Here is a 26,106-nt window from a genome sequence, read left to right as displayed (position 1 = left end):
GAGGGTGGAGCTCACAGAACAGTGGAGCCAGCTGTCTGCCATGAAGCCTGTGCTCCCCCTCTGTACCCAGGGTCCCCATGCCCCCTAGAGCTCCTGACACAGCACTTTTAACACAGAGCTCTCTGAGACTACAGTGCAGGATAAGTGAGTGTATTGTCATCTCTACCTGCAGCCTAAACACCCACAGCCAACACAGAATAGCCTCCGGGGGATCCAAGGGCTCAGAGACCCGGCAGGACCATCACTGCTCCCCAGAAGACCATGGTCTTGTTGGGGACACCAGAACAAGCAGAATTGTTAGGACAAGAGCAGACAGGATAAAACCAAAGAGCGTCTCCACTCCAGGAGTCCTGAGGGAATTTGGGGACCTCATAGCTCAACCTGTCATAGCTTAGGAGGGCTTCCTGTGCCAGGTGCAACACGAGGCTAAGCCCAGGTGGGTTGAGGTGGGTGTGACTGGGGCTGGCTGACAACATCGGGATCATATAGAGAGCCCCTTAAAATAAAGATTCTGGGTTTCCAGGGATTTTCCAGTGGGACAGGAATGAGGCCAAAGAATCTGTATTTTTAAAGTACCTTCATATGTGCAGCCCACGTGCAGCACAGATTGGGATCAACCAAAGCAGATATTAGCAGCTCTGGTGTATGGAGGTCCCCATGATGCTGGCCTTATCCTGGGCCCTGTTGCTCTGAGTCTTCAGTATAGCCCATGAGCTGGGGATTTTTGAACTAGAGGTGCTGAGTGGTGGAATCAGGCCATCTGTCTCCCAAGCCCGAGATCCTCAGGGCCCAGCAGTTGGGGTGGGGCTTCCGGCCTCAGGAAGGGCACAAGTAACCCCTCAGGACCTTCCCTCCCCACAGAGCCTTGAAGCTGCGGCCTTCCTGAACCCAGGAGGACCGACACTGTCATCCTGGCCTGGAAATTTGATTAGACATTCAGCCCCGAGTCTGGAAGACTACAGCGCTTGTCAATTTGTAGGAAAAGGATAGCCAGCTCAGAGAGCCCCCACCCCCACCCTGGAGCCCGCTGGCTTTCCTGGGTGCTGCACCGAGATCCTGCGGGCGGGCAGACTTCAGGCAGATGCTTCTGTTTACACAGCGCCGTCAATATGTATCTCCAGCAGCCAATTAGAGCTGAGCCACTGCTTCAAGGTGGGAACTGACAGAAGGCCCCTGAGTCTGGAGAAGGCCTTGGTCACGGTTTACAAGAACCACTCAGGCTGCGCATTTTGCTGCTTAAATATTGCCATCCAGAGATAGACAAGTCTGCTGATTTTAAAACCAATTACACATTAGCAGTAACAGCCTCTCCTCATTTAATTGGCCCAAAAAAAAAAAAAAAAAAATTGGCCCAGAAATACCTCCTGGGCTGGCAAGGCTGACTGCTGTTTTCTTTCCGGGGGGGGGGGGGGGGGGGTGCTGGAGGCATGGGGGGCGGGCATTGTCTCCCTCCCACAGTGGCAGCGGGAAGGCTCTCCTGTATGCGGGCATCCAGGCCAGGAGAGGCCCGTTGCCTGCCTCAGAGACCTGGGCTTGACCTGGCTGTCCTTGTATGCCCTGGAGCTGGCTTCCTAGGCTAGGACATGGAGGTGGTGGCCCTGGCCTGTGGCCAGGACAGGGAGGGTGTGGAGAAGCTGCAAAGCAGGTGGTCTGGTGCCTGGCTCACAGAGGCTGTTTGCTAAATAATAACTCTTATTAAATTTGAGGAAACATTGTGGGGATGGTTTGTCCAAGTCTCACAACCTCTCTGGAAAAATCTGGTGAGCTGCAAATGGGCACCTGTTGAATATCCATTCCATCAGTGACAGTGACTCGTGGACTCAGACTGAATGGCCTGCACTCCTTGTCCCAGAGCCCTAACCCTCATTAACTCTGGGGTGCTCTTTTGCTTCCCCTGGGCTCCCCACATGCCACATGCTCCAAGTGTGCACACTGTTTTCTTTCATTTCTCCCCAGTAGCCCTCTCTCTGGCCCTCACTTTCCATTTTATGATATTTGGGGTAAAAAGTGGGTGGAAAGTTTTTTGGTTTTTTGGTTTTTAATCTCATGCCCCTTTCTACTCACCACCCTTCTCCTAACTCTGGAAGTAAGATATCACTTGAAATCTGCCCCTGTGGGAAGGGTGTTTCAAACCCAGAAGAAAGAGTAATGCTTAGTTCTTGAAGTTTTTTTTTTTTTCATTAAATTAAACTTATTTGGGTATAATTGTAGATGCACATGCACTTACAGGAAATAATCTCACCTGTACCCCTTTCCCACCATGCTAACATCTTGTAAAATACACAAATACAATATCACAACAATATTGACATTGACATTAATACAGTCAAGATAGAGAACATTCCCATCCCTGCAAGGATCCCTTATGTTGCCATTTATGGCCACACCCACTTCCCTTCCAACCCCATCCCTCCTTAACCCCTGGCAACCAGGAATCTGTCTTCACTTTCTATAACGTTACTGTTCTAAGAACATCGTATAAATGGAATCGTACAGTATGTACTCTTCCGAGGCTGGCTTTTTTCACTTGGCATAATTCTCTGGAGGTTCATCCACCTTGTCCCATGTGTCAATAGTTCTTTCCTTTTTATTTATTCCTTGGTATGACTGTATCACAATGGTTGATACCATTTATCTGTTGAGGGACACCTGAGTGGTTCCTACTTTTTGGGTATTATAAATAAAACTACTATGAACATTACACACACACACACACACACACATATAGATGACTTGTGTGATCATAACTTTTTATTTTAGGAAAAATTCCAGGAATAACATTGATAGCGGCATGTTTAGTTTTGAAAATGTTTTCCAGATTGGCAGCTGTGCCACTTCACATTCCCATGAGCAATGTATGAGTGATCCAGTTTCTCTGCATCCTAGTCAGCATTTGCTGTTGTTGCATTTTTTTGTTTTTGTTTTAGCTATTTTGATCAGTGTGTAGTAAAATCTTATTGTAGTTTTAATTTACATTTTGCTAGTGACTAATGATGTTGAGTATCTTTTCATAGCTGATTTGCCACCTATATATCCTTTTTGGTGAAATGTCATTTCCTGTCTTTTGCTCATTTTCTGATTAAGATTGTTTGGGTTTGGGTTTTTGTTTTTTTTTTACTGTGAGTCTGAGAGTTGTTTATATATATATATATGCTTTTGTAAGATTTTATATATTTATTCATGAGAGACCCAGAGAGAGAGGCAGAGACACAGGCAGAGGGAGAAGTAGGCTCCCTGTAGAGCCAAATATGGGACTTGATCCCAGTACCTTGGGATCATGACCTGAGCTGAAGGTAGATGCTCAACCACTGAGCCACCCAGGCGTCCCATATATATTCTTTACTAGCCCTTTTTTGGCTATGTGGTTCTATATTTTCTCCCAATCTGTAACTTATGGTTTCATCTTCTTAACATGATGTTACAAATTGAGTAAATGTTTTCAGTTTTGATGAAGTCGTTTGTCAATTTTTCTGTTAATGAATCATGCATTTGGTGTCAAGTCTAAGAATTCTTTGCCTAGCCCTAGATTCCAAAGATTTTCTCGTGTATTTTTTCTAAAAGTTGATATTACATCAGTACATTTAAGTTTATGATCCATTCTGAATTAAATTTTTTATAACGTGTAAGGATTTAAAGCCAGGTTTTCTTTTTTAAAATTTTGTTTGTTTATTTTGTCCATAGGTTTCCAACTGTTCCAGCAACATGTGTTGAAAAGGTCATCCTTCCTCCACTGTATTACTTTCATGCCTTTGTCAAAATCAGTTAGGCCTATTTATATGAGTCTATTTTGGGGTTTTCTATTCTCTTCCATTAATCTCTATGCTCATCTCTCTGCCAATAGCACATAATCTTGGTTATAGGCTATATAATAAGTCTTAAAGTTGGATATACTGATTCCTTCAACTTTATTCTTTTTCAAAATTGTTTTAGCTATTCTAGTTCCTTTGCCTTTTCCTATAAATTTTAAAATTATCTTGTCTGCATCTACAAAAAGTTTGCTGAGATTTGGATGGAAGCTGTTCTAAACCTGTATATCAAATTGGGAAGAATTGACATCTACACTATCTTGAGTCTTCCTATGCATGAACATAATACATCCTTCCATTTCCTTAGATCTTCTTTGATTCCTTTTATTAGTGTTTTGTAGTTTCAGCATACAAGTCTTTTTTTTTTCAGCATACAAGTCTTACACATTTTTGTTAGATACACTCAAGTGTTTCATTGTTTTGCATCATTGTAAGTGGTATTATATTTTTAATTTTAGTGTTCATGTGCTTGTCACTAATATACAGAAATACAATTGATTTTTGTATGTTTATCTTATATCTTTCAAACTTGCTGAACTAATTTATTAGTTCTAGGAGGTTCGGGTTTTTTGGGGGGGATATATTCCTTAGAATTTCTACATAAACAGTCATGTCATGTGAAAACAAGGATTTTTCCCCCTTCTGATCTGTATCCCTTTTATTCCCTTTTATTGCCTTACTGCTCTGAGCAGAACTTCTGGTACTATGTTGAATAACAGTGATAAGAGTGGGTATCCTTTCTTTTTCCTGATTTTAGGGGAAAGGCATGCAGTTTTTCACCCTTAAAATGATATTAGCAATAGCATTTTTTGTAGATGTTTTTTATGAAGTTGAGGAAGTTCCCCCCAATTTTTATTTTTCTGAGATATTATCGTGAATAGATGTTGAATTTTAAAAGTATTGTCAAATCTATTGACTGCATCAATTGACATAATCATGATTTTTCTATAATATGTTAATATCATGGATTATATAGATTGATTTTCAGAGATTGAACCAGGCTTGCATTCCTTTAATAAGCTCCACTTCCTATATAATTCTTTTTACGTGTCGCTTAATTTTATTTGTTTATATGTTGTTCAATATTTTTGTATCTATATTCATGAGGATTGTTGGTTTATAGTTGGTTAGGTGTTGTGGCTTTTTTTCCCCTTACACTGTTTTCATCTTGTTTTGGTATAAGAATAACGCTGGATTCATAAAATGAATTAGGAAGTGTTCTTTCCTCTTATGTTATCTGGAAGAAATGGTATGGATGGCTTTTAATTCTTCTTTAAGTATTTGGTACAATTCTCCAGTGAAAACTTCTGGGCCTAGAGATTTCTTTTTCTGGAGTTTTAAACTTATAAATTCAATTTTCTTAATAGTTATAGGGCTATCCAAAGTATTTATTTAAATATGGTACATTGTGGTAGTTCATATTTCTCAAGAGATTGCTCTATTTCATCTAAGTTGTCAAACTTGTGTCTGTAGAGTTGTTCATAGTATTTCTTTATAATCCTTTTGATGTCTGCAGGGTCTGTGGTGCTACCCCTATTTCATCCTTAATAGTGTTCCCTTCCTCTCTGTCTCTCTCTCTCTTTCTTTTGCAAGACTTGCTAGAGATTTGATTGATCTTCTAAAGAAACTAGCTTTCTTTTTATTGTTTTTGTCTTGTTTTCAATTCTATTGGTTTCCGATTCTTGTTATTTCCTACCTCCTGATAGCTTTATTTTGCTCTTCCTTTTCTAGGTTTTCAGGTAACAGCTTATAGAATTCATTTAAAAATTTTCTTCTTGTCTATGTAAGCAATTGTGCTATACATTTCTTAGTGCTTTAATTGTGCCCACAAATCTGGATAAAATGTATTTTTATTTTCACTCATTGCAATGTGGTTTTCTTAATTTCCCTTAAGACTTTCCCTTTCTCCTGTGGATTACTTGGAAGAGTATTGTTTGGTTTCCAAATGTTTGGAACTTTTCTTGTTATTTTTCTGTTGTTTATTTTTACTTTGCTTTCATACGTTAGAGAATACATTTTATATGATTTCAATTCAATTTGAAGGTGTTTTATAGCCTAGAACATGATCTACCTTGGCGTATATATTCCATGGGCACTTGAAAATAATGTGCATTCTGCTATTGTTGGGTGGAGTGTTCTATAAATGTCAATTAGATCCTGTTAATTGATAGTGTTGTTGAGTTTTTCTATATTCTTGCTTTCTGTCTAATTGGTCTATCAATTATTGAAAAAGGGGTGTTTAAGTCCCCAAGTATAATTGTGAATTTGTCTATTCTCCCTTCAGTTCTGTCGGTTTCTTCTTCACATATTTTGTGGTATGTTTGTTACATACACACCTAGGATTGCTTTGTCTTCCTGGTAGACTGATCATTTTGTGTTAGTAATGCCCCTCAATGTCTCTGGTAATTTTCTTTGCTCTGAAGCTTACTTAATCTGATATTAATAAAGTGACTCCTACTTTCTTTTGATTAATGTTTGCTTGATGCATCTTTTTCCTTTTACTTTCAACCAATCTGCATCATTTTATTTGATGTGAGTTTCTTGTACATGGAATATAACTAGGATGTGTTTTTTACCCTACCTTGTCAATTTCTATTACTGATATTATTGATATGCTGGGATTTAATGCTGCCATTTTGTTTTTTGTTATCTCTGTTTTTCAAGTCTTGCTTTCTTTTTCCTGCCTTCCTATGAGTTACTTGAACCTTTTTTAGAATTCCATTTTGATTTATCATAAGGTTTTTAGTATATCTATATATGTTCTCTAGTGGCTTCTAAAGGTGTTACTATATATATTATATATATTATATATAGTATATGTGTGTATATATATGATTTAATTATATAGTATATATAGTATATGTGTATATATGATATATATAGTATACAGTATATATATATATGATTTATCACTGTCTATTGGTGTTGAAGCTTTGCCAGCTTTAATGAAATGTAGAAAGTTTACCATCCCTTACATCCCTTTACCCTCCCATATTTATAATATAATTCTTTTAACTATTTCCTCTAATATAAATTTAGAGCCACATCAGGCAGTGTTATAATTTTGCTTCAATGGTGAATATAATTTTTAAAAACTCAAAAATAGAATGAAAATTAATTCACTAAAATATTTACTCTTTCTGTTGTTCCTTCTTCCTTCTTGATGTTTCAATGTTCCTTTATAAAATGTACTTTTGTGTGGGGGGGGGGGAGCGGAATTCTTTTAGGGCAGATACTGGAGACAAACTCTCTTAGTTTTTCCTCATCTAAGAATGTCTTGATTTCCCTTCCTTCCTGAAGGATATCTTTGCTAAACATAGAATTCTGGGTGGACAGTACTTTTCTTTCAGCACTTAAAAAAGTTGTGCCACTTGTGCCACTTTCTACCAGCCTTCATGGTTTCTGATGAGAAATATACCATAATTTGAATTGTTTTTTCTCCTATAGATAAAGCATTTTTCTCTCTCTCTGTGCTTTCAAGATTTTTTTCTTTGTCTTTAGTTTTCAGTAGTTTGACTATGATAATGTCTTGATGTGGATTTCTTTGAATTTACCCTGTGTGGAATTAATGAATCGTGAATCTTTAGGTTTATGTCTTTTGCCAAATTTAGGAAATTTTGGCCATTATTTCTCTGAGTACTTTCTTGCTTTATTCTTTTTCCTCTCCTTCTGGGACTCCAATGACATGATTGTTAGATCTTTTGTCCCACAGATTTTTCAGTTTCATGATAATTAATTTAAAAATATTGGTCACAGGGATCCCTGGGTGGCACAGCGGCTTAGCACCTGCCTTTGGCCCAGGGCGCGATCCTGGAGACCCGGGATCGAATCCCACGTCGGGCTCCCGGTGCATGGAGCCTGCTTCTCCCTCTGCCTATGTCTCTGCCTCTCTCTCTCTCACTGTGTGCCTATCATAAATAAATAAAAATTAAAAAAATAAAGTTGTTTTTAAAAAAATATATTGGTCACATAATTCTAACATTCCTGTCATATCAGTTTTGGGCATCTACTGATTGCCTTTTTTCATTCAAGTTGAGATTTCCCTGGTTCTCAATGTGATAAGTGATTTTCTCTTTCTTTCTTTCTTCTTTCTTTTTAAAATATTTTATTTATTTATTCATGAGAGACACATAAAGGGAAGCAGAGACATAGGCAGAGGGATAAGCAGACTCTCTGTGGGGAGCCTGATGCAGGACTCAGTCCCAGGACCCCAGGATCATGACCTGAGCCAAAGGCAGACGCCAACTACTGAGCCATTCAGGTGCCCCAAGTGATTTTCTGTTGAAACATGGATGTGTTTATATTATGAGACTCTGGGTGTTATTTAAACCTTCTGTTTTAGCTGGCTCTCTGATACCACTCCGGCAGAAGCAGGGGGTGGGTGCTGCCTTGTTACAGCCAGGTGGAGGTAGAACTCCAGGTCTCTCAAGAAGCCTATATTGGGGAGGGTGCTCCTTGTTACTGGTAGTGAGAGTGGGAAGTCAAGGTCCTCTCATGTTCTCTACTGATGCTATCTGTGGAGCAATTGAGGTGGTGATTACTACCCAATGCAGATGGATGTCCCAGCTTCTATCTGAGACCATGCCTTCTCTGATACCATCAGAGACTGACGTGCTTCATTACAGACTTGTTACAAGTCTAGGCTCCCCCACTCTGCCTTTGCTGGCATGGAGGAAGGATATTATCTAAAATTTCCTTTCTTGCTAGTTATTCTTTTCCCAGGCCCTTTGACTGAAGAAAGCAGGCTTTTGTTGGATTTTTAAAAAATTTTTTTGGTCTACATTTGTTTGTGTTTTATTTTACTGGCTATTTGAGCTCTGGGATATTTTACAGAAAACCCGGTGTATTTGTTTGTTAGGACTACTACAACAAAATACCACAGACTGAGTGACTTAAACAACAGATATTTATTTCTCACTGTTCTGGCAGCTGGAAATCCAAAGTCAAGGTGTTGGCATATTAGTCTCTCCTAAGGCCTTTCTCTGTTGCTTGCAGATGACCACCATCTTACTGCCAATGGTCTTTTCTCTGTGCACACATGAGTCTCTTCCTCTTCTTATAAGAACAATGGTCATATTGGTTTAAAGCCTCACCTTTATGACCTCATTTAACCTTAACTACCTCTTTAAAGGGCTCACCTTTAAATACAGTTAAAGCTTCAACAAGTAAATATTGAGGATTAAAGCTTCAACAAATGAATTTCAAGGTGGAGGAGACACAATTCAGTCTAGAACAACCAAGGAACTCACCATCATTTTGTTCCTTGGGTCCTGAAGTCCCTAGCCCCTCTCTCTCCATCTTTCAGAGTCTTCTTATGTTTGTTTTAAATATAATGTCCAGGGGTTTTAGTGGAAGTGATAGAGAAAAGTCTACTTGATGTTCTTGGAAGCAGAAGTTCCTCCTTTTTGAGCTCTTTAAAGAGGTTTTTGTGACTCCTTTATAGTAACACCTTTAGAAGCCACTAGAGAACATATATAGATATACTAAAAACCTTATGATAAATCAAAATGGAATTCTAAAAAAGGTTCAAGTAACTCATAGGAAGGCAGGAAAAAGAAAGCAAGATAAAAGCAGTTCTGGGATCCCTGGGTGGCGCAGCGGTTTGGCGCCTTCCTTTGGCCCAGGGCGCGATCCTGGAGACCCAGGATCGAATCCTATGTCAGGCTCCTGGTGCATGGAGCCTGCTTCTCCCTCTGCCTGTGTCTCTGCCTCTCTCTCTCTCTCTCTCTCTGTGACTATCATAAATAAAATAAAATAAAATTCTTAAAAAAAAAAAAAAGCAGTTCTGATTTGCAAGAACCAGATTTCACTGGGCAAGAAATACTTTTGCTGAAAGTATTTCCCCATAGCCTCTGAGGACTGGGAGCATAAAGATTATTCCATAAACCATAGAGTAATAGAGAGGAACATGGGATGTGTGATGGCAGTTTCCCATCCCAAAAGGAGATATAATCCCTTCATCTGGGGAAGAAAAATCCTCAGATGGAATTGACAAAGGTTTAAAAGATCTAAGCCTCAGAAAAGGAGCCTAGTGTTTCCATTTCCCTAGACCGTGAGGCAGGACAGTAGGAATCTGACTTGAGCCAAACTCCCAGGTGATAAACTGGAGAAGGCAAGTGTCCAAGACAGAGCTGTGTGTGTGTGCTCATGGTCATAGTCTGTAAGCTTTCAGTCTTTAACGGAAGCTCCAGGGTCCTCCAAGGCCTTGTGGCCTCTGGAATTTTCGCATCACCAAAGCTATCAACTCTCCAGGCATGGGTGGCAGAGCAAGCTCCTCCTATTACTCAACTCCAAATTCTCACTATTAAGCAGGGGCTCCTTGAGGAAGATTGATTTACTACATTAAACGAGCCTCTGTGTGCTCGATGAGAATGTCACAAGACAAACGGCTCCTGCTGCATGCCTCCAGCCCACCGCCCCCTGTTTCCATTACATTTGGGCCAGAGTCATGGTGGATGAGTTTGGTGTAGTTCATTTTCTGCCTTACATGATAAACTTGTCAGCCTTTGACCGATCAGCTACTTGTATGCAGGGAGTTCATTTGCAAGGCCACCTGGCATCCCAGCTCGGCTGTCCTGCTCCCATTTCATCCTGCCTAATGAGCCAGGACCTGGTTACTATTGGTTGGTGCTGAGCTCTGGGGCCCTGCACAACCTGCACGTGATGATGATGTCTCAGTCCCTCCTTGGAGGGCCTTCCCTCCTGCCTGGAGGCGGCTGGGGCACTGATGCCTAGGAAGCTGTCCTTGTTTGCTGTCTGCTTTGCTTGTCCAGCTGGGAGGGAGTGTGCCAAGCCTTCACTCTCCTGCCCAAAGGATGTGTTAGGTCTATTCCCCAGCATCCTGACTAGACAGGCCTGCTATGGGTTTCCTGGAGGAGCTATAGCCTGCCCACTCCACATTGGCCTAGGAGCTGTTACTAAGAAAATTTTAGTTAGGCAGATACTCAGCCAGGGGTCTCAGAGCTCACTGAGACCTGATCAACAGGGTCTAAATGTACAGCACTGGGGCTGCCAATGATCCCTTAACTGCCCACCAGGCCCACATCCTCCCTAAACTGCTAGGCATCCTAGACTCTGCTCTGACCACATCAGCCCCTGCCCAAGATACTTTGGTGGCTTCTTGTCATTGCTCATGAAGTCCACTTCCTGATCCTGCTATCCACAGCCCTTGATGATCTGTCCCCAGCCTGGGCATTGAGGTTGTATATCTGGGATCAAGTCTAACTCCCTCAATTTGCTGGATGACCTTAAGCAAGACGTTTAGCTTCTCTGTGAATGGGGATGATAAAAAATTCTTATATCATGTTCATCAATATGAGGACTTAGATTGATGCCAGGCATGTAGTAGATGGTTGACAAAAGTTAACTAATAGCATCACTTCACTGCATTCTTCAACCTCACCTAAGTCCTTTATGCCTTCACCTATAATGAACTGCAGCCAGGGGTGGTCTTCTTACCCACAAGCTCTACCCACAAGCCCGGGTGTCTACACCTTAGCCCTCAGAACCTTTTCCAGCATTGTTATCTCCTGACATGCTTCTCCCTTCCTCTCTGCCCATTTGAATTTGATCCCAGCCTGGCCAAGGACTTCTCATGCTCTGAAGTCACCAGCCAGCCTGGGAGCCCAGAGGAACCCCCAGAATAGCACACAGGGCAGGGTCAGGCACCAGAACCATTGGCAGGGACTCCTATTGGAGCAAAGAGGACCAGGGCTGGGAGCCTCACAAAGGATAAGGAATCCCTTCTCTATCTCCATCCTCTCCCAACCTCTCACCATCCCCCCATCCTATGAGACTCCATGCCCCAAAGCCTCAAGCCCACTGGACTCCAAGATTCCTTCTCTGAGCATGGACACAAGTCTCAGCCTCACCTGTCCATGGACACTTTCCTGTACCCACGTGGGCAACTGAGGCGCCACCCTCTGCAAGTTCACAGACATGGGGGAGGAGACTAGATCAGGGCTTCTGGGGCTGGACTGGCAGTGTTTGAAACATGGGGATGTCTGAAGTCAGCAACAGGGTCATGTGCTGTAGGAGCATGCACAATTTAGTAGGAGACAATGGGTACAGAGGGGACTGGTCCAGCCCTGGCCCCAGGTGCTATATGAGGCCAGCCTGATGAACAGAGCAGAGGTTCCTTGTCTGCATTGAGTAAGCAACTGGCATGCTCTGGATGTGAGGAGTTCTGGAGGGCAAGAGCTCTGTCTGAGCTGTTCCTACCTACATCAAACATAGGGTCAGCCCTGTTAGAGGATCGGGGAGCTTGGGAGGGGTTTATGAGTGGAACTTTGATAGGCAGAGAAAGAGAAGAGCCCCTATCCAGGAGACATCCTATGCTACGATGAAGAGGTGAATGAGCCCAGGTGTCCAGAGAATGGTAGGAAGCATGAGGTCCCTGCAGGGATTCAGGGAAGATGACCCTGAAGGGGCAGCATGGTGAGCCATGGAGCCCAAAGGGCCTTATTTAGACACAACCTCATGGGCAGTAGAAGTTGTTTCAGATTGAAGATGGTGACACAGTGATTGCACCACACTTGAGCAGAGGGAAGGGGAATTTCCCCAGAGCATCAGCCAGGTTACCTTTACCTTTAGATCCTGAAGTCATGGCCTAAAGCCTTGGAGTTGATCAGACTCCAGGAAAGCACAAGAGGCCATGCAGAAGATAATGAGTCATCCTGGCCCGATCAAGATCAAGGGGGGTGTGTCTTGAAAATATAGTGCTCTCCAAGCCCTCATTCTACACAGGAAATGGGGAACAGATGACCCAATGCTGGGCTGGCTTGCTCTTCATTCTCCTCAGAGCAGAAGGCTTTCTGTGAGAGGGATTTGCAAGAAGTGGGAGGAAGGATATGGGTGGGGACTAGAGATTTTGTTCACATGAGATTATGCATGGATACCTCTCATGAACTGGAGAAACCACATGGGCAGAGCAGGGACCAGCAGAGGTGGGCTTAGCATTGTGTGCCTAGCACATGTTGAGGAGGCCCAGGGAAGGGTCTTAGGGACTACCCCACTCAAGGCTGACTGCACTGGGAGAGGGAAGTCACCACATACCCCAGGGAGGGTCAATGTGAGGCCAAGAGCAGAGAGGAACAGACAGGACCTCATCGAAGGCCACCCTGGGTCCCTAGCTAGACATAAGGAAGGACAGGCTCCATTGGCAGTGTCAGACTATGTATGGACTTGGCCTCCCACTGCCTGGGGAAGGTAGTGTTGTGCCTGGCTCTAGCCCACAGGCAAGACCAACACTGATGCTGGGGGTGTGGAAGCCACACCTGCTCCCACATGTTTCCTGGACTTCAGGAAAGCAGATTTCAGATGGCTGTGAGACATTATGGGCTTTTTTTTTTTTTTTTCCTTTGGCTTGAGGCTCTGGAAGAAGAGAAGCCTCCGGAGCCAGGGACTCTGACAGAGGGAGTTCTGACTCAGCAGGAAGTGGGATCCCAGTCGGGAGGGGAAGGGCTGGAGCAGGGGGGTGTGTGTGCCTGGGCTTGGGCTGACTACAGGAAATAGAAGGGTCAGCACTCAGGACCAGGGCCTGCCCAAGTGCCTGCCTTGATGGGACAAGAGGGAGCAGGGAGGGTCCTGACTGTCATCTTGGGGGACTCCTCAGCCTGAAGAATGTTTCTCTCTGACAAATGGCCTCCTGGACAGGGACCTTGAATTTCAATACCTACAGGGACCAAGGGGGTTGAATGAATGAGAGAAGACTATGGTAAACCAAGGATGCAGCTTCTCAGCTCCAGCTAAGTCTTGCGGTAGGAGAACGTGCACCCAACATCACCAGATGGGTCCGTTAGGATTACATTTGGCCACATATGACAGAGGACACAAAATAATAGTGGCTTAAGGAAAACAGAGGTTTTTCTCTCTCTCTCTCTCTCATGTATACCAGAAGTAAGCCACCCAGAGCTGATACATGGTGGCTAGGGTTCTTCTATCTCCCTGCAAGGGTGTGGCCCACATCCATAGATCCAAAATGGAGGCTAGAGGTCCAGCCATCACACCAGTGTCCCAGCAATGGATAGAGGAAAGTGGGAAGGGCAAAGAAGACATGCTAGTTATTTTTAAGTAAGTCTCTTGGAAGCTGTCATATAGTGTCTCTAAATTTTGTTAGCAGAATTTCTATGTGTGGCTTCCCCCTAAGGGAGGCTGGGCAATGCAGCTTTAGTTCTGGTTCCCCTGTGCCAAGCTAAAACTGGGCACTCCATGACTCAAGGGAGAATGGGTATTGCCATATGCAGCTAGCAGTCTCTTCCCCACAGTGCGCCCTTGCCTCCAAATACTTTGCACCCCATCTTCCATGCATAGGATGCTCTGAGACTTGGCAGGGAGAGGTAACCCTGCACCTCATCCTCTAACAGCATCCAGCCCTAAAGTCTGAGTAGAGGAGGTGATGGAGGTGGAGGAGGCTGCCCAGGGGCAGCCCATCTGGCTGGCCCAGCTTTCTTCAGGGAGGAACCCTGTACCCAATTGTCCCCCATGGAGAAATCAAGCTGCCTTGGTGGCACATCTCTGGCACAATTCAGTGGCTCCTAGCCTATTTGTCCTGAGGAGTTCCACATGCCTGAAATGACCCAAATGGGCTCATGTGGATATGGCTTTGGGGCAGCCTGGCCCTTCCATCTGCACTCTGCATTGAAATAGTTGCTGAGGTGGCAGGAGGCTGGGAGAGCAAGACTTTGACTCCTTTACTTCAGCTTTTCATGTGAAGAGGACTGATTTTTAAATTTCAGCACCTAATATTTAAAAATTTTAGTTCAGGACCCAGATGCAGCTCTCAAATGCTGCAGTGGCAGGGGTGGGGGGTATCAGGGAGCAGTACTGCTGGATGGAGGAATTGGAGCTCCTCCCCTGACAAAGGCTGGCCTGAGGGTCTAATGTCCATGCAGAAGGCCCTGCATGAGTCCCTTCATCCTGGAAGGCAGGTCCAGCGACCATCCATCTGGGGAAGATCTGGCCACAGCTAAAGAGTGAGTGGGACTCTTGCAGAGACCATGACAGTAAGCTGGCTGCTGGGATTAACACAGAAGTTCAGGACAGTCTGTCTGATTTCATGGCCCACCCACTGGATTTGGGAGAGAAGTCAGGTCAGGACTGACTCAAGGGCTGGGTGTCCATGTGTGTGCCTGTGGCGTTCTGTGGAGGGGACCTCAGACCTGGTTTGGAGGGTAGGTGCTAAGGCCTTGTTTGCCTGGCCTGCAGACTCCACCAACCGGGACGCCCTGGATATGATTGAACGCTGCATCTGCCTCGTGTGCCTGGACGCCCCGGGAGGTGTGGATCTCAGCGACACCAACAGGGCGCTCCAGCTCCTTCATGGTGGAGGATGCAGCAAGAATGGGGCAAACCGCTGGTATGACAAATCCCTACAGGTAAGCTTCCCCAGTGGCTTGGCCAGGGGCCTGAGTCAGCAGATGCTCACTCCCTGGCCTATGCTGCATCTGGGGCCAAGGGAGCTGAAGGCACTGGAAATGTGCCACTGGTGTCAGCCTCTGGACTGGCCGGAACTCTTCTCAGGAGCAAGTGACCAAACCCAACTCAAACTCCCAACCTTTCTGTAGCCTGGGCCAGGCTTGTGGACCTCTGGGTCAGAGCTGGGGCTCATTCCCCATCTCCCAGCACACACTGTAAGGTGGAGGTATCCTGGGGGCCCGCTCAACACTTCCTCAACACATTCAGCAAGAATCCTGTCTGATGCCCAGAGAGGCCAGCTTTTCTGAATCTCCATCGCTCCTACCTGCTGGCCATTTCAACACACTACATTCCAAAAAAAAAAAAAAAAAAAAACACACTACATTCCATCCCTGAGAAGTAGGACAGTTCAGTATCTCCATACAAGGGAAGTCATAAAATGAAATAAAGCAAGTCATATATTTTTCATTCTCATGACATCAATTCAGAAACATGACACTCAGTTTGACCTGGAGAAAAATACTCCAGCTGGTGCAGGTGAGGTTGAGGTTGGGTTCATTTTTTCCTGTTCCTCCAACCTTTTTTCTCCCCTGTGTCAATCCTGAATTGAACCTTGTTTATTTTTAAAGCCACCCCACTTTCACAATGACCACATTAAATAGCCAACGATCGCTATGCTTTGGGCTAGTATCTCTCCCACCAATAAGCAATATTTCATTTTTCTCTTTATCTGGCCCCTATATGCCTTTTATTGGTTTGCATATTGATTCTACTATTTCTGATGAGTTCTCTTGCTGCTGTGCTGGCTATTTTAGCCTCCACAGTGGTGCTAATGGCTTGTTATCTTTCATGGAGCAGCTATGGGAATGAAATGATATAATGGAAGTACAGAACCAGAAACATAGCAAGCCAGGGTAGTGGTTTTCTTTTCCCCCCTTTTGTTTCAGTGGCAAGAACAGAAAAGCACTAGTGCATGAGTGGGCACAGTCTTCCCCTCCTGCCTCACATGGGTGCCCACCCCTGGGCTCTTTTCAGAGGCAGGACAGATGATCAGATGAGCTGGGAAAGCCAAACAGGCTCCATGGACCTGAATTGAAAAGATCAGGAGCTAGTCTCAGGATGGAGAAGCAGAGGACATTGGGGAGAAAGAGAAAAGAACCTCCAAGGATCAGCCTTGAGAAAGACCATGTGGGGAGGTCGTTTAAAGATTAGGAGTAAAGATTCGGGCACACTATATACACTGGCACGTGAGGGACGGGAGAAGACATCAGGGGAGTCAGCTCACATGTGTTTGACTGTGCCAGTGCCCTAGAAGAGCATCAGTAAGAATGCCAATAGCTTGTTTGTTTGCTGGATTGTTTGCGGATGGTGGACTAGACTCTCTTGCATGTGACGCTGTGCTGAGCTGAACTATGGGCAGCCTCACCTTATCCAGGTCATACATTAATAATCAAATCTCACATTCTCATTATTTTTTCCCAGCATTTCTGTATGTGCTGAGTATGTCCCTTTTTGAAGTTAGCTAAGTACAAAGGCTGTGGACCTTTCCTATACCTTCTCTCCAATCCTCCTATCAATCCTGTGAACTGGGTTTTATTGGATCCATTTTCAATGGGAACACACTGAAGCCAGAGAGCTGAGATGTCTTGTTGAAGATTTCCCAGCTGCCGGGGTGTGTGGCAGACCTGGAGTCCAGGTCTCTGAAGGGAAACCCAGGCAGCAGTTAGTGGAGCATCCTCAGAACACCTTTCCTTCACTCCCTTCAAATGACAGTTCATTTCTCCCTAGGAATCTGCACACCATCCAACTTAGATCATTACCTCTCATTCACTCATTCAACCAAGTTACTGAGCACCTACTACCAGGTAGACCCTGGTCTAGATCCTGGGAATAAAATCAATGGTGGCTAAATGTACAGGTTCCATTTAGACACATGATCACACAAGGCTGTGTAGGATTGTGGCCCTGTTACACACCATGAGGGGGAAACAGTACTTAAGCCAAAGGAACTTGCCCATGAGCTAAGGAAAGTGTGCACAGCTTCAGTGTGAGCTCTTAGGAGTCACTGGACTCCTTTAGCCACAGAACTTTGGCCTCTGGCCTCACTGCCCAGATCATGTCTGGGAAGGCGATGACATCATAGAGCTATCTTGAGGCCCCCATATTCTCAGGTCATGGCAATTTCATATAGCATTCTTTTCCAGAGATAACATGCTTTGGTATCCTTGGAGGAGAGATCCCCCTTAGAGGCCTGGAAGACCTGGCCTGGAACCAAGGGGCTAGTCTGAAATGCAGAATCTACCTGAGATCCACTCACCTCTTTCTTCCTTGTTGCAGTTTGTGGTGGGACGAGATGGCACTTGTGGCGTAGTGTGCGAACACTCCCCGTTTGACGGCATCGTCCTGGTACAGTGCACAGAGCATCTGCTGAAGCACATGTGAGTCTGGGGGCAGGGCCCCTCAGCAGCAGCCATGGGAGGCAAAACCAGACTGCCAAGGGGCCTCCAAGCTGACCAAGAAAAATGTGGGTGGCCACCGGGGGGCTGCATTAGTCTGGAAAGTGTCTTAGCAAAAGATGGATTTGAAAACCAATTTGACATCATATACTTTTATCTGCCACAGACAGAAGGGGCAGACAGGACCACAGTGAAGGCAGTGAGGGGAAGCGTGGCCAAGAATTCTCAGCCAGAAAGGAACATCTGCTTTGTCCCAGCGAAGCCCAGATCCATACCTAGCACTCGTTCTGAGTCAGAGCTGGGCCGACTGTTGATCCAGCACAAAGGAGGGGAGGTCTCTGAGCTGCACCTCCTCCATCTCCTTGGGCTGGACCTTCCTCCCTAGCTTCCAAGCTGGCTGGCCTGAGTGCTTCTTATCCCTTAAACACTGGGTTCCTTCCAACAATTTGTGTTTTGCTCATTCCCTCCTGTCCAGAATATTCTCCCTGAATCTAAGTTCTAAATCTCTTCCATGCTTTAGGAACTCTTTAGAATCCCTAAAAGCCCATACCAGCCCTCATAGACAAAACAACACAGTTTGCTTCTTCAATTTTTCTCCAACTGTTTCCTAAGTGTCAGTTGTAGAATGTGGTGGAGCAAGAAACGTGAAAGTAAACACCAGGCTCTGGAGTCAGGTGGAACTGGCCGGAATCCTGGCTGTGCCATGTGCTTATTTGGGTGGCATCTCTGACCAAGCGTCAGTCTATTTATCTGTGCAGCCGATCCAGGGGGCAGCTCACTGAAGCTCCACCAGCAAGGAGGACTGCAGAGGGCAGGAACTGCTGCCTGCAGCCCCCAGGTCCGGGCTTCAGGTGGTCGCCTCTTTGTGCCAGCAGGGTGAAGAGTGGCAAGAAGCTGGTCCGAGCCGACTCTGTCAGTGAGCTCCCGGCCCCCAGGAGGCTGCGTTGGAAATGCTCCCCAGAAATTCAAGGCCTCTTAGCCTCCTCGGCGGAAAAACTTCAACGGTAGAAAGTGCAAGTCTCTTTGAGGGTGATGCTCTGGGGTCACCCCATGTCCACCCCCACCCCAGACCCCTCCACTGGGGATGATGAGGCACCCTGGAAGCTTCCCAAGACCCAGCTCTTCTGCCTCCCCTCACCTGCCCCCTCATGGAAATGTTAGTCAAACTAAAGGGGAGTTTAACTCTTGGGGAAATAACATTGCAGAGGTCTCCATCATTTCCATAAAATGCAAACATGGAGCTATTTTTTCATGGGTTTCACCTGCCTGAGCAGAGTCAAGGTGAGGAAATCATTCCCTTGCTTTCGGGGGGAGTAATAAACAACTGGTTTGAATAGGTCATTTGAATCCAAGCTATTTCAATTTGCTTGAACTTATACCGCAACTAGACAAGGGGGCCTTTCTCCCCGAGGGCTGAGAGGCAGTTCAGTCCCTAACGGGACCCCCGCGCAGGAGAAGGGGACCCGCAGGGGCACAGTGGCAGCTGCAGGCTGGCAACTAGATTAGATCTGGCCCTTGGTTGTTCATTCCCTCATTCAGTCAGCGAACAGCATTCATTCATTCATTCATTCATTCACTCATCAAACATGTGAGTGTGCCAGGACTATAATAGAAAGGCTGAGGACACAGAAACGAATATGCCACGGAGCCTGCCCTCCACACTGCAGTCCCCCAAACTAAAACATGTGTGACACAGTAAGTGCCCAAACCAGAGAGAAAGGCATACAGGCCTGAGCCCACGAGGACACAGGAGTGGAATTCCACCAGGACACTGTGGGAAGGCTTGGCAGTAATGGGCTTTGAGGGATGATAGTTCACGGTGCGGACAGCTGGAGAAGAGGCAGAAAGGCAGCTTGTTCAAGCTTGTCCAGGTTCATAGAGGATCCAGGCTGTTTTTGAAACCAGCAAGTGAGAGAATGGCCAGAACAGAGGCACTAAAGGGAAGTTGAGGCCACATTGTGAAGAGCTGTGCTGGTCTTGCGTTATGGGGAGGAGCCCCTGCGGGGGCTTCAGGAAGCCAGTGAGGAGACTGTGGGAAGAGCACGGGTGAGCAGGAGCGATCATGGTCAGGCTCGGAGGGCAGGGAGGACAAGTCCGCTGCAAGCTGCTGTGGGGGCTGGCTGGCTGTGGCAGGAAAGTCGGAGAGGCCTTGACTGTTCATCTACAAATCGTGCTAATATCCAACCTTACAGGGCTATTCTTGGGATGAGCAGCCCTCTAGGAGAGTGGGTTGGTGGGCGGGCCAGCCCGGGATGGAGAAAGGTGCCCACTCCTCTTTCAGAGATCTGAGTGGGCCCCTAAGGTTCTCTTTCCAGAGCTGGGGAGCCAGGAGAAGCCTGAAAGTGGGAAAGCAGGAGGAGCTGCCTGAAGGGCCTGAGTGCACAGTCTGAGCAAGAGGTTTCCAGGTGTCTGTGTGACCATGAGCTCAGCCTGTCCAGGGACAGTCGGCTAGCAGGCTGGGGACTGAAGGATGAATCTCCCTGGGTCCCCAGAACCTGGCACGGCCCCCTGAGAGCTCAGCTCCCATGAAGCAGGGGGAATAACTCAAGGAGAGCATCTGAGTCCTGAGGAAGTATGTGAGTGGAGGGTTGGGGTTGCCTACCCAGGGCTCTGCATTCACATACAGCCAGTGGACAGATAGTGTGGACCCTGCCAAATGTTGCCCCAGTGGACAGTCAGCCCAGAGCCCAGCCTCATCATGGGGGAGAGACCGGTCAATATTGGTAGGGGGAGATCAGTGCTCAGGGGTCTCAGTGGAGACTCAGGGAATCGACCTATTATTCTGACAGTGACTCATGGGCAGTAAAGACCTGGGAAGCTCAGCAGTAGTTTCCAGGTAAAATGGGTTCACAGTTACCAGCAAAGCCCAGATGAGCAGCCCTTGCAGTGGTGACCTTGACCACCAGGGAGGCTCCAGGCGTTTCTTCTCATAGAACAACAGGGAGGACTCTTGTGAAGAGATAAGGCTTATCTGAGAAATGGGCTTTTCCTTGGGCAAAGGTGGTGTGTCAGGTCTGCAGAATGGCCAGGATGCCAAAAGAATCAGGATGTGAGACAAACACCTTCCTAAACAGATGCATGGCCTCTTTCAGGCCCACTTCTGTGGGCAACAGGCTTCTAGGATTTTGTTTGTGGGCAGTGTTCTCCCTGCCCATGCAAATGTCTCCCAGGCCCCAGTGCCCCCAGGACCCTCCCTGCCCCCAGTCACCACCCCCCACCCCCAGAAGCAGGGCCACTGCCCTGCCCTACCAAGCCTCCTCTTCAGCTCAGAGGAACCCTGATCTGGCATGCCATCTGCCACTTCCGAATGTCAAGGCCTGTCTCTGACACCTGCTATGTTCCTGGTGGGCAAGGACCGTGTCCTCGAGAGTCATAGATCAAGCTTGAGCAACTTGGTTAGACTTTGCAGTGTGTGCATTCTATTTTGCATGTAGTAGCATCTCTTCTGTTTCTTCCACAGAATAGTAAAGAATCTCGACTTCACTGTTTACAAGTTTGATATCTTCGGGAAAACATTCATTAAGAAGCAGAAATGCAGTCCTGATGCCTTCATCCAGGTGGCCCTCCAGTTGGCCTTCTACAGGTGAGCAAAGCCTGCCAGCAGAATGACTCTGCTCAGGTGGGCTGCCTGACAAACTGCTCTAGACTCTAGAGACTAGAAGCATCCTGGAGGGAGGAATGACTTTCTGTGAGCTTAGAAGATGGAACAACCAGGGCAGGCTGCATGGAAAGAGGTGCCACCTGAACTGGGATTCAAAGTGTGAATTCAATCCCAGAAAAGAGAAGGAAGGACTCACAGTCAGGAAATTGCCCAAGCAAAGGCCCATGTGCACAGAGCTCAAAAAGCCGGAACACTGAGCTAATAAGGTGGGCAATGGAGACTGCTCCTGCTCCTGTCCTTACCCAGCCCACGTTGGCCCCTGTATCTGTGCCCTGTTTCTTGATAAGGACATGGAACCACCATCCCCCTGTGGGTCAAGTCAAAGAATGTGAACTCATCCTTGATTCATCCCTGTCTCTCCTCTCTCACCCATGCCACCCCCATGTTCTTCCTCCAGATGTCTCTCAGACCCACCCTCTATCTTCCAGCTCCATGGCTACTGGCCCTCTTCCTAATCAACTCATGCTTGCTTAGCTGCAGCATGTTCCCCCAGGGAGCTCTGCTTCCCATGCCCAGCTTCATGAATCATAGCCTTTGAAATATGCAAATCAGATTCTATCACTTACCACTTTGAACCTTCCCAGTGGCTTCCCACCATGTGTAGAACAAAGTCCAGGTTTAGAAAGGCTCCCTGTGAACTAGTCTCTGCTGGGCCCTCCTCCCAAGCTCTCTCCTGCCTCTAGCCCTTTACTGTGGCTATGCCTTGGTGCACCCACCCACCTGCTGCCACCACCACTCTTCACATGCCAGCTCCTCCCATCCCTCAGGTCTCTGCCCAGAGGGTGTCAGCCCTCAGAGGCCTTCCCTGACCCATTTACCTAAAGCAGCCACCTCAGACCCCCTCACCACCCAGCTTTCTGGCCTGTCACATTGTGTTCTCTTTTTCTTTCATGGCAGTTGTTGTTCATGTGAGCTACCTTGTTCATTCATTTGTCAATTTTGTTTTCTAGACCATTTCTTCCAAACCTGACCCTCTGGGTATCTCACACACCAGGCATAGAGTAGGCATCAGGGACTGAGTCACAGACCTGAGAAGACACTACAAGAGTATTATCTGGGGGTGACACAGTACAGTCTGTGCTTTAGAAAAATCTCTTTAGTGGTAGCTATGTGTTGGGGGAGAGAAAAAAGTAGAGATTGAAGACAAGGCAGGAAGGCCAAATGGTCTTTTATAGGAGACTTAAACTAAAATGCAAAGTAGATCATCCTCAAGACAAGGCTGATCCTGTTGATTCCACTGTTCCCAAAGCAACAGCTCATACACTGGCACAGGACCCCACCAGGACCTATTTTTCTTTTGCAATATATGGGGGCAGAGGGAGCATAGAGTGACCTTGCAATAAGGCCAGGGCAAGGAGGTCTCACTAGTGAGCAGATAGCACCCATGTGGGCACAGCATCCCAGATCCCAGTGTCCTCCAGAGGGGTCATAACTCACAGGGAAAGGAAGTGGCCTCGGCCACTCTGAGCACTGAGACTCCTTGGAGAAGATTGATGTCACTCCACCTGATCTGTTCTTGTGGTGGAGACACAGTGATCCCACTGACATTGAGCTGTGGCAGCACCTGGTGTCTAGAACCATGGTCTCCATTCTCATACTGGCATGTGGCTGAGATGGGCCATGAGGTCCAGGTCCTGCTGGAACCTGTTCCTTCAGAGAGCATTTCAGTTCCAGAGATAGGAGGGGCTAGTGGACCTGACTCAGAGCACCGCCTCCTCCACCCTCAAGTGATCTCTGTGGCACTTGACTTGGCCAACAGTGGACATGGCCAGAGGCTCCTGGGCTCAGCCAACAGCCAAAATATGATCTATTTTCATTAGAGAACATTCTTCAGAGTCCAAGCCATAACAAAAAAAAAAAATTTTTTTTTTAATCTGCCCCTAGATTCAGCAGAAACCTGAAAGCTGCCTAAATTGAGGTTGATCAGTGACTGGCCAATGATTTCCTCTACTTTTGTGCTCAGCATGGCATTTGCTTCCAGGGGCCATAGAGATACAGGAAGTGAGCTCCTTGCCAGAGTCCTTCCTGGAGGAGGAAGAGACAGAAGTGTACAGAAAGTTATTCACGTTCTCACCAAGATACAATGCCAAGCACTGTGCTGAACCACACTTGGCCCTCCTCCTCCTAGAGCTGACCCAACATGGGAGATACATGCCCCAATGAGGCCAGCATGCAGGACCATGACTTGTGTGTGATGTTACGCTGTCACTACCCCTCTGTGATTCTGTGTCTTTCTCCTGCCCACCACTAACACCAAAGACTTTACTGACTGATAAGAAAGATGTGTGCTAGGCAGGTGTGCAAGCCTTGGAGTGCTCACTTGGTTCACATACCTAAGCAACAGACTCTCCCTAGCTGGTGTGGGGAGCCTGTCACAGACAACGGGGAGGAGAGGCACAGCCATGGCACCCATGGGTCTGTTGGAAGCTCAGCTGCCCCGGGACAGGCTGGTCTATGCAGCATTCTCCACTCATGATCACTAAAGCCCCCTCCCTGCCTCAATCCACAGGTCATGCTTGAATTATTCTAAATAAAACAAGATTCCCTCAAGGGTATGAATGATTAATTACACAAGTATTCCATTCTGTGCTTTCAATCAAACACTCATCAGGTCTCAAAGAAAATTCTAGGTTTCCCACCAGACTGGGATTTTTTGAAAAGTTGCCAGTCACTTATTTATTTTATATCCACACAGTGTCAGGAGTATATGAAAGCATACATAGCTCTTCATATTACTGACTCCCTGACACTCATCTTTAGGAAATCTCCTCTAGAATTCTATTAACATTAAAATGAAATACTATGCCAAGTAGAGTCAGAACTGTAAAAATAAAGCCTGCAGAGGCTATTTTTCTTTCAGCGTTTATGGTTTCCTGAGACTGCAACACCATTTGCCATTCATCTTTCATCTTATGCAGGCTCCACAGGAGACTCGTGCCCACCTATGAGAGTGCGTCCATCCGCCGATTCCAGGAGGGCCGTGTGGACAACATTCGATCGGCGACTCCAGAGGCACTGAGTTTTGTGAAAGCCATTACTGACCACAAAGCTGCTGTGCCCGTAAGTCCTGCTCCGCCTGAGGAGTCTCTAGGAGGCCAGCAAGGCAGCGGTGGGCTGCCTGTCAGCTGGACTCCGTGACAGCCAGTTCCTATAGCTTGTTTGTCACGGAGTAGCTCCTTAAAGCCTTATCTCTGGTCTGTTGATAGGATTCAGAGAAGCTGCAGCTCCTAAAGGATGCCATCCGAGCCCAGACTGAGTACACAGTCATGGTGAGTGATGCAGTGCCTCTTCCTGGGGGAGCTCATGACTGTAGGCTGAGCCCAAAGCTGGATCTGCAGGCATAGGGCCATGGCACAGGACCTGGGTGGGAGCTGGGCCACCAACTAACCAGCAACTTAGCCAAAGCCATGTGTCTCAGAGTCTTTTTCTTATTTTTAGAAACTGGGTAACACAGCACTCATTTTTACATGGATTTTATAAGAATACAATGAATGGGGGCAGCCCCGGTGGCGCAGCGGTTTAGCGCCGCCTGCGGCCGAGGGTGTGATCCTGGAGACCCGGGATCAAGTCCCACGTCAGGCTCTCTGTATGGTGCCTGCTTCTCCCTCTGCCTGTGTCTCTGCCTCTCTCTCTCTCTATCTCTATGAATAAATAAATAAAATCTTAAAAAAAAAGAATACAATGAATGGTCTTTGAAAAGACAATAATGATAATAATAGCACCATATATGTATAGCACTTTACAGTTTATACAACAGGAGAAGTCAAATGTGAGGGATGGTGGCCAAGCCTGGCAAACTGTAGTGGTTTGTACACCTTTCATCATTGCAGGTGAGGCAGTATTTATTGCCACCTAGGGCTTGTTTCGCTTTCTTATTTTTTTAATTTATATTGCTTATGAATAAAAATTCTTTGCTCAAGATTAATAGTGAAATCAAAATTTTATTTATTTTTACTTTTGTTTCTTTTTAGAGAGAGAGAGAGCAGAGGAGGAGGGGTAGAAGAAGAGGGAGAGAGAGAGAATCTTATGCAGGCTCCATGCCCAGCATAGAGCCCGGCACAGGGCTCAGCCTCACAACTCTGAGATCATGACCTAAGCTGAAATCAGGAGTTAGACGCCTAACCCACTGAGCCACTGAGGCAACCCAAAATCAAAATTTTAAAGGAAATGTTTTGTTTAGGGAAATAGTTTGTTTTCTAACATGGCAGAGCCATAATTTACATACAAACAACAGAGAATAAGCTACTACTTGGACTGGTGATCAGTATATTAATTGAAAATCATTCTGATATAGCCATTGAAGGATCACAACCTATGAAAAGGGGTTGACTGGGATACCTGGGTGGCTCAGCAGAATGATCCTGGGGTCCTGGGATTGAGTCCCAAATCAGGCTCTCTATGGGGAGCCTGCTTCTCCTTCTGCCTATGTCTCTGCCTTTCTTTGTGTCTCATGAATAAATAAATAAAATCTTTTAAAAATAAAGAAAAGAAAAGAAAAGAAAAGAAAAAAGAAAGAAAAGAAAAGAAAAAAGAAAAGAAAAGAAAAGAAAAGAAAAGAAAAGAAAAGAAAAGAAAAGAAAAGAAAAGGAGTTGACTGATTTTCACTCTATATACTTGAAAATAAGTACAATGCATTATCTGGGTTGTAGAACTAGCCAATGTAGACTTCTTTCCAATTCAGTTACCAGGTTCCTAATTCATCTGAAGAGTTAAGTGTTTGTTCTGTTTGGGGAAAAATCAAGCTCACTCTCATGTATTCAATGAGTAT

The 26,106-nt window shown here is 45.9% G+C and overlaps 1 protein-coding gene across 1 annotated transcript in view; it reads left to right on the top strand.

The window, feature by feature from the left end:
- CHAT (choline O-acetyltransferase) overlaps positions 1-26,106 on the top strand; it is a 49,413-nt gene that overhangs the window by 16,059 nt on the left and 7,248 nt on the right. The window contains exons 8-13 of the mRNA XM_041745284.1: positions 15,012-15,181; positions 17,559-17,659; positions 18,553-18,681; positions 21,138-21,260; positions 24,257-24,398; positions 24,545-24,607. Of these exons, the coding sequence (XP_041601218.1) occupies positions 15,012-15,181; positions 17,559-17,659; positions 18,553-18,681; positions 21,138-21,260; positions 24,257-24,398; positions 24,545-24,607 (728 nt within the window). The remainder of the gene's footprint in view (positions 1-15,011; positions 15,182-17,558; positions 17,660-18,552; positions 18,682-21,137; positions 21,261-24,256; positions 24,399-24,544; positions 24,608-26,106) is intronic.

Source organism: Vulpes lagopus, chromosome 2 (genome assembly GCF_018345385.1).
Source record: "Vulpes lagopus strain Blue_001 chromosome 2, ASM1834538v1, whole genome shotgun sequence".
Lineage (NCBI taxonomy): Eukaryota > Metazoa > Chordata > Mammalia > Carnivora > Canidae > Vulpes > Vulpes lagopus.
Note: the sequence above shows the minus strand (reverse complement) of the source record. Positions and strands in the feature narration are given on the sequence as shown.